Source organism: Terrapene carolina, unplaced genomic scaffold (assembly GCF_002925995.2).
Source record: "Terrapene carolina triunguis isolate 2854851 unplaced genomic scaffold, T_m_triunguis-2.0 Scaffold406, whole genome shotgun sequence".
Classification (NCBI taxonomy): domain Eukaryota; kingdom Metazoa; phylum Chordata; order Testudines; family Emydidae; genus Terrapene; species Terrapene triunguis.
In genome coordinates this window covers 528,604-537,463 of record NW_020664757.1, presented here as the reverse complement: position 1 = coordinate 537,463, position 8,860 = coordinate 528,604, and the positions used below count along the sequence as shown (strand labels likewise).

Sequence of the window (8,860 nt, the reverse complement as noted above, 5' to 3'; positions counted from 1 at the left end):
AGTCTCAGTGGCTTGTTCGGCCTGACAATCTAGGCAATCTTTCCAACCGAGTTCGAGATGGATGTGGAGGCCCGCTGTCACCTTTGTAGGAGTTTAGCTGCCAGCTGGCTGCAGACTCTTGCACATACCTGTGGTTGGGCAACTAATAGGAACCAATTTTTTCCTCCCTCGTCGGGAAGCAACCAACTCCTGTGTGCAGAGACCAACATCTAAAAATTCATCTGGGAAGCATGTCTGAGCTAACCAGTTTCAGTCAGAGCTGACGCTCCTGGGGATTGAAGGGCTCATCTACTACTGGGATGGCCGCAAGGAATTTTAACAATAAGAAGCGTTTGGGGCTGTGGAAAGCGGGACCCCCGGGCTACATCTGTTTTCTTGAATGTCATGTGAAGCAGATGACCTACAGCATCCAAGATGCTACTTGAAACTGAATCTAGGCTGAAAGGGAGGTAGCAATATCTTTTCAGAGGTGACAACCCGGTCAACGGTGTAGCAGCAATTGCTTTGTGTTATTTGAATGCTCTGAACCTGTCAAAAAGTCACAAGTCATTCGATTTTATACCTGTTTTTAAAATAACTAGGAGGGTCCCCGTTCTTTCCATTTTCAATCTGGTATATGGCTACTTGAGGGGGCAGGACTCCTCTAGTGTGGAATTGCCAGTCATGGCTGCGGCTAAGAATGAGTTTTGCTCTTGACACAGAGATTCAACCCCTTTGTTTCATACAAAGAACACAGTGTATCCTCCTCAAGCACTTACTCTTTGGGTACTGAATTAGTTTTCTGAGACTTTACAGGTAAATTAATTATGAGTTAAAATGAATTAAAAATGGATTTTTAATAATTTTAGAACCTTTTGTCAGACTTATTTTTTGTCCCTGATGCTACTGGTAACAAGAAGACAGACCTTTTTAACATCCCACAGTGAAAACATATTGAAGTTTCATGCATAGGATACGTCTGAAACGAGATCTGTATGCCGATACCCAGCATGTTCTTCCAGCCCACAGCTGTTTCCTAGCTGTGTTGGTGTCTCAGTCCTGGGAACAAAACTCAAAAATTGGATCTGTGCTTGTGGGATGCTGTGTATTCTTTTGTGTTGGGTTTTCACAAACAAGTTAAAAGGAAGACCTTAGGTGAGATCATGTCTCTTCGGAATAGGGGCTGCAACCTGGCGCACTCCAGATACACGTGCACCAGGGTCTCCCTCACGCCGCAGAAGGTATATAATGAAATATTGCAGGGGTCGGCAACGTTCGGCACGCGGCTCGCCAGGGTAAGCACCCTAGCGGGCCGGGCCAGTTTATTTACCTGCTGACGCGGCAGGTTCGGCCGATCGCGGCCCCCACTCGCCGCGGTTCGCCGTCCCGGGCCAATGGAGGCGGCGGGAAGCGGCACGGGCCGAGGGATGTGCTGGCCGCGGCTTCCCGCTGCCCCTCATTGGCCCGGGACGGCGAACCGCGGCGAGTGGGGGCCGCGATCGGCCGAACCTGCTGCGTCAGCAGGTAAATAAACTGGCCCGGCCCGCTAGGGTGCTTACCCTGGCGAGCCGCGTGCTGAACGTTGCCGACCCCTGAAATATCTCAACAGCCATACCCTATTGACTGAAGCCCTTAATAGCAATCACTCTCCGTTAATAAAAGGCTGCAGGACTGGAGAGAAAGTTTGTCCCTTAGAGATGTATGTGGAATACTTTCACCTGATAGAACTGATATTACACCTCAGAAAACAATTAAATGAAACATGTAAATGTGCTAAGTCTTTATTGTTGCTGTACAGAAAGTAACAGATACATGGCTAAAACATTCTAACGTATCGGTGGACTTTGAAAACTAAGGCTATTCTGTAGATTTGTTGTATCCCAGTGTTTGTTTTCATACAACGCACTTATAAAATGAAGCTATAAAAACACAGATTCCTTTTTGGAAACATCTGAGATTGGTGTAGTGCACAGAACTACAGACAACATTTAGTATGATCAACACAACACCTTACAGACCCACGTATGGTTCCTGTGTTACTAACATTCAACGCAAAAAAGATCAGTCTCAGTCTGATGAACGAGCTGGGTGACAAACACAGACTGAGCAGTTCAACCTTCTGTCTGAGCAAAGAGAAACAGACCCACAATTCTGATAAGGAAACATTTGAATAAGGAAAATGAACAGCACCCTTAAAGGCAAGTTAAGCACATCATTTATCTCAAGAAATGTGTGATCTAACAGACATGTTAACCCAGTAGAGTGACTATAAAACGCACCAGGGCATAGCTATTGGGAGGAAAGAGAACAGTAGCTCTGAGAAATTGTGCTAATGAAGTGAGAGGTCTCTTGCTGCCAATATGCTTCCCTTGAAAGATCAGTGTGTTTGATTCCCAGAGCACCAGAGCCTTCCAATCCAGCAGGAATGAAAACATTTCAAAGGAAAGAGATGTTAAAAAGAGAGCGGTCTAGCACTTTGTGTGTGTGGAGTTTCAACTAAACAAACAAGGCGGAATGAAAAAACGTCTCTTGGAAGATGGCCAGGTAAAAGTGAATTTTCAATAAGAAGGGGAAAATGAACATTTTCCCAAAGAGTTTTCCCCATTTTCTGATTAGATCTATTGAGCAAGGTGTCTCCTGCCTCCCACCAACTTTCTCCTTTTTTATTACCTGGGCTCCAAACAATTTTTCCTTCTTATGTCTCTAATTGATCTGGAAATAGATGTGGCTTTTTGGTTAATCTCCACCTTTGTACATCAGCCTCAGAAGTGAGGTCAACTCTGCTTGTGAGAAGTGGGGTTTTTACTTAACTTGTGCAGCTCTGTGTTGTTGGGTCAGGCAATCCTAACATGTAGTATTTACCAGGCCACTAAACTTGTGGCTCTTCATTAAAAAAAAAAAGACACAATGGTGAATACACAAAAGAGAGAGTAATTCAAGTTACAATTTGGAGGATGGTTCCCACAGTAAGGGTATATTTCAAATTTGGCCTCAATGGGATGTATAGTGTCCCTTTAAAGGCCACTGTTCAAAATACTAACTCTGTAACAAAATAGACTTAAAAAATGTAGTAGAAATGTGAGCGAACAAGACTCCAGTTTAGGTTTCGGATTCACTTTATGACATCCCAAAGGTCATGTAAGGGCAGAAAGGAATGCAGCCGGTCTGTGTGTTAGTGATGTGAAGTCTGCGCTCTGCAATCCTCACTTGGGATCTACGTTACGGCTCTAGGAGCAGGCAATCATTGTTATTACAGGCGTGAATGAAAAGTCCAAGTCTCGGACAGGTAAAAAGCCTTTAAATTAGACAAAAAAGTCTTTTTTTCCCCACTGCAGGATGTGAGATAGCTGGAAGTGCAGGGAGTTGAACCAAAATTGAGTGTTATCTTAAAGAAAATGATGGGATGTAAATGTAAACAGCAACATATTTTTGCTAGAGTAGAACTGCATTCAAAACATCCCCCCCAGGGCAGAAAGACCGTCCTTTGCTGCTGCATTCATGACAGTGCAATGCCAGCCATCAAGCTATTTATTCATGCATTTCTAAATATAACAAGAGGAAGTTTGTTACGAGACTTAAGCCTCAATTAGAAGCCATTTTTAGAAAAGAAAAAAATTTAAAAAAATTCATGGAGTAAAACAGATGGTTTCAAGTACTTGTGCATAATAACTAATTAGTCGCTATGAGCAGGGATTAAAAACAGCTGTCACCTTGGAAGGGACAGTTAAATATAGGTAGGCAATTTCATCCAACAGTGGCCCTAGATTCAAATGCACTGAAGAACATGCCTAGTATTGAGATTTAAAAGAAAAATGATTTGTCTGCAATGATGAACCAGTATTTGAGTGGTTCAGTTTTGTACATGACAAACTCTTCATTGCAGATGTCTAAATTTCAAAGTAATAACTCCACATAGTGAGCCAGACTACCTTGATATAGCACAAGCATTTTCAGACGTCCTTTGTGCAGCGAGAAGAAAGTGTTTAGTAAGTAAGGGGTATTCTGTGGCACTGGAATATACAAAGCAATGCACTGTTTTGAGGTTGACCGCCAAAGCCAAGCGGAGGAATTTAAGTGCTGGAATTGTTTATTCCATATACTTCGCTGCCATGAATGTTGTTCCTATTATGTGACAAGGAACCAGCCCCATCAGAAAAATCCAGCATCTGCTACCTTGTAAAGGTTTGAAAGGCCTAAAACCTTTGATTTCTCTGACTTTCCACCAATGCCGCATAAAAGGAGAGGACCTTGGATAAATTTTCTATGGGAGAGTCTAACCAGTGAAAGATTGTGCAGAGGAGTGGCCTGAGTAGAAGAGGAATGACATGAGTGGGTAGTTAAGAAGGATATTGTGTTTGGGAAGAGAAATAGTGTAGCTTTATTGTCCTGTTCTGTGATAGGCTGAGACACTTCTCTTGTCATATAACTATAGATAACCAACTGTGGCCCTGGCTGAATTTTAGAGGGTCACACTGATGTGCATACAGAAAAAAGCAGTCTTCCGACTGTAAACATTAAAGATTAAAACGACTAGGGAAACATTTTAAAAGCCAGAGTAGCAGCTTCAAATAAAAGACCTCTCACCTTCTCCAAAAAATATGTATTGTTTTCAGACAGGTTTCTTCTATAGGGAGAAATTGTTAACATCTGCCAGCTGTTTAGCAAATACAACATGCCCCCAGCTGGTTTTGCTTCAGCAGAAGGACCAGCTCTAAGTACTACAATATGTGCAAGTCTCCCACAGGTAAGGGCTATTACACAGGTGACAGCCGTACAGCACATTGAGGGAGCAAAACCTAGAAATGTAGGTCTTGCAAAAAATCAATTTAGAGTCAGAGTGGGGCAGAGTGGAGGGCCCTACCTGCACCACAACATGAGATGCCCAAGTTAGAATCCCCATCTAGTTTCTCACTTCTTCAGCTAGGTTGGGTAGCAGTATGCTCAGTCATGTTTGGGGAAGTGTAGGGGAACAGGGTTTAAAATAATGTGAACATGTTAGGACTGCTCGTGTGCACACGTGTTAGTCGTTAAATGAGCAAGTCTGGTGCTTAGTTTAGGCCAACACGATTGTACGGGAATCACAGATCTGTCTCCCTTAGCTGACCAGTTTGGATCTGCAGTTTTAAAAAGTTCAGTGTACCTCACATTTATTAACATCCTAATGATTGTTAAATAATCCAGCAAGTTGTTTCATAGCTACAGTACGCTGCAGTTGCTAGCTGCTTGCAAGAGCAATATAGAAATTACATTCAAAGATAAAAACTATCATTTTCACACATAGCAGTAACTAGAATGTCTTTTTCACAGAATAAGTGCAAAATGTCTTTAACAAATAATGGCGGTAGTTAAAAAAAAGACAATTCTCATGCAAAAACGCTTCCCTGTTTACAAAGTCTGTGGTAAGTCTCAAAAACATCCTTTACCTCCCTCTCCCATAACAGCACTAGACTTGTTATTCTGTTTTCCTTCCATATCCATTCTGTTGTTTATTAAAATATCGGTGACGTGCAAGTTCAATTATTTCCAACCCACCAAATATTTTTTGTTGCACAACAAAAATGACAACCGCAGTCACACAATACCATCGCACAAAGCTGTACAAGTACAGCAACACAAACATAGCTAGTGTGAACAATGTCCAGTACAGAAGCGAGATGCATTTAACCACTAGGACCCTGAGCTCAGATTTACAAGGTGGAATTATGCTTCGCCCTGTTACATCAAAGTACTTTTCACCTTCGTAGAACAACTGGAGTCTCTCTTCTTTCTCTTCCCAACGCTTCTGGCACCAGAGCTGCAGCTCTTCCCTGGAAGTTGGCAGAGTCTGTACTGGATACCTATGGACATGAAAATGTATCTCCTTTGGGAAGTTTCCATTCAGAAGGTGCTTCTCTGTTTGTGGAATGTTTTGAGGGTATGCCACAGTTATGTCATGAATAGCATCAAGGTTATTACCTACAAGAAACATTTTTGAGAACAAGATAAATATAGACACTGCAATGGACAGTTTCTATGACAATTGCCACTGATTAGAGCTTCATAGTACAATTGAAAACTCAAAATCATGGTAGAATTCACAAAGATTCATTAGCAAGTACAGAGTATTCTACTTATATAAATATAATATTTTAAGGGTAGCAGGTCAATATTTCCTAATCATCATTCTATTTTTTCTGTCTCTGGATTACAGCAAAAACCTGTAGGGACAAAATAACATTCACTAGAAGAAATACTAATCCAGGATTCTAAAACAGAATAGGTAAAAGGATAAAGTCTTATTTCAATGAGAGATTAGGATACACATGCCTGATCTTTTTCAAGTCAAAATAGGGTTCAATTCACTGTTTTTTTCTGTGGTCACATACTTTTGAAGAACATTCATCACTACATTGTAAACTGAAATTATCTTTGACCTAACAACTGTAACACATTGTACAATAACTATAATGATTGCAAAAGAATCCAGTTTAAAGTTTGACTCAGAGCAGTACAAGTACAATCCTAATTTATTGCCGGTCTTGGGGGGAGGGGAGCACATACAAATATACAGCAGAAAAATGATCAGAAGTTTATTAAATCAGGAGTCCCTTTACTGCATTTAGAGGATGGGGGACAGCTTTGCAGGTACCGTACTGCAATTAACACAGCCCCTTTAAACGTAAATAGTCAGTGCTCTGAGTGCCAGCTAGAAATGGCCTTTGCTAGAGACTGAGGACTCTTCATGGCATTCCAGATCTTGAGAACCCAACACAGGGCTGGCCTTACCATGAGGCGAACTGAGGCGGCCGCCTCAGGTGCCAGACTATGAGGAGGAGGGAGGGCGCTGCTAGGAGCCAGAGTATATAAAATTGTGTCTGCTGCTGGTGCATATGTATTCTCTCTGCTCTAGATGCACAGAGATGGTGGAGTGCTGTGCTGGAGGAAGGAGGGCACAAGAGACAACAGGCAGGCAGGAGAAAAGGTGAGCGGGAATAACAAAGCAGCAGGAGCTGCAGGGAGAGAGAGGAGGGGGAGCCTCTTATGTACCTCTCTAGCACCCCCAGGAGCCTGGACTGATTAACACCAGCTTCTCAAGGAGCTTCCTGTTTCCTGCTGCTTCTCTGAACCCACTTGAGGAGAACAGGTGGTCAACTGAAGTAGTAGGAGCCAGTTAGGCCCTTAAGATGCTGATATCTTCCCTCACTCAGGCCCTGCTACCAGCCTGCTTATTTGTCCCCTTCAATTGAGTGTTGAGAGCCACTGTAGCTGGCACAGAACAGCAGTCATGAGTGAAAGAAGAAAACTCCCCTCTGGAGCAGCATTCAGAAAAAGAAAGAAAGGAAGGAAGCTTTTCTATCTAAGCAGGAAGGAACTCTCCTGAGATACATAGACACAAATGTTCACGGTGAGCCTTCCGGCCCCAGCGAGGATGTGAGTGGTGAGGAGATGCCTGATCTTCCAGTCAGTCAGAGTGCAGGTGACCTGGCAGCTACTGCAGCATCCATATCTCCATCTCAAATGGATGTAACCATGCACATTCCTGAAGAAAAGTGCAGATCAGAGAAGAGTGTGGTGGAGGCGCAAGAAACAGCTGCTGCTGAGTTTAGTTCCTTAAGTCTAGATGATCCAGGACTGTGGACCCACTTGAGCAGTAGCCTGAGGGACTTCCTTGTACTGCATTGGCCACAGCAAGTGAAAAACCTCATGTTCCCCAAAGACAATGAAAATAGAAGTTTCCATCCAACACATTACTGGCGGGAAATCCCTAATGGTGACAAAGTGGAGAGGCCATGGCTTATGTACTCAAAAACCCAGAATGCTGCATACTGTTTTTGTTGCAAACTCTTCCAGTCTAATGTTCCAGCCACATTGGGTTCTACAGGAACAAAAGACTGGAAAAATCTGGCTAGAAATCTGGCATGCCATGAGAAGGCAGCAAATCACCTGAGAGCATTCCATAGGTGGAAAGAGCTTGAGATGAGACTAAGGTTAAAGGCCACCATAGATGATCAGCATCAAGAGAAGATTGCATTAGAGTCTCTTTACTGGCAAAATGTTCTGAAAAGGCTCACTGTCATTGTGAGAATGCTTGCTACCCAAAACCTAGCACTGCGTAGCACTTCAGATCAGCTGTATGTGCCAAACAATAGAAACTTCCTTAAAATTGTGGAGCTGATGGCTGAGTTTGATGCTGTACTCCAGGAGCATCTAAGAAGAGTCACCACCCAAGAAATGTACACACACCACTACCTTGGAATAACAATTCAAAATGAGATCACACAGTTACTGGCAACAAAAGTCAAACAGAAAATTGTGGCAGATCTGGAGACAGCAAGATATTACTCTGTTATTTTGGACTGCACACCTGACATCAGCCGTACGGAACAAATGACTTGAATGGTGCGTTTTGTAACAGAACCTAGTGAAAATGTCCCTGCAATGGTGACTGTCAGAGAGCATTTTCTAGAATTTTATTGACATTGATGATACTACAGGAGCTGGTATGACAAATGTGCTTCTTAAAAAGCTGGAAGATATGGGAATTGCGATAGCTGACACGAGAGGTCAGGGCTACGATAGTGCCCACATGAGAGGAAAGAACAGAGGAGTGCAGACACGGATCCGAGAGTTAAACCCTCAAGCTTTTTTTGTCCCATGCAGTTGTCATTCATTGAACTTGGTGGTCAGTGATGCAGCATCAGCTTCTAGTGAGGCTGCTGAATTTTTTTATGTAATTCAAAGCATGTATGTATTTTTTTCTGCATCAACTCATCGATGGCAAATTTTGAAGCAACATCTGGGAACATCCTCTCTGACACTGAAACCACTGAGTGCCACATGATGGGAAAGTCGAGTGGAGGCGATAAAGCCTATCAAACACCAAATTGGGAAGATAGATGAT

At 42.8% G+C, this 8,860-nt stretch overlaps 1 protein-coding gene across 3 annotated transcripts in view; it reads right to left on the bottom strand.

Moving 5' to 3' along the window:
• Nucleotides 1-1,721: 1,721 nt before the first annotated feature.
• LCLAT1 (lysocardiolipin acyltransferase 1) overlaps nt 1,722-8,860 on the bottom strand; it is a 192,963-nt gene continuing 185,824 nt past the window's right edge. Inside the window, exon 5 of one of the 3 annotated variants that reach the window (XM_029912985.1) lies at nt 1,722-5,934. In XM_029912985.1, coding sequence (XP_029768845.1) covers nt 5,432-5,934 — 503 coding nt within the window. In that variant the 3' untranslated portion in view covers nt 1,722-5,431. The remainder of the gene's footprint in view (nt 5,935-8,860) is intronic. The other 2 variants (XM_026658188.1, XM_026658189.1) reach the window with 2 other exon arrangements.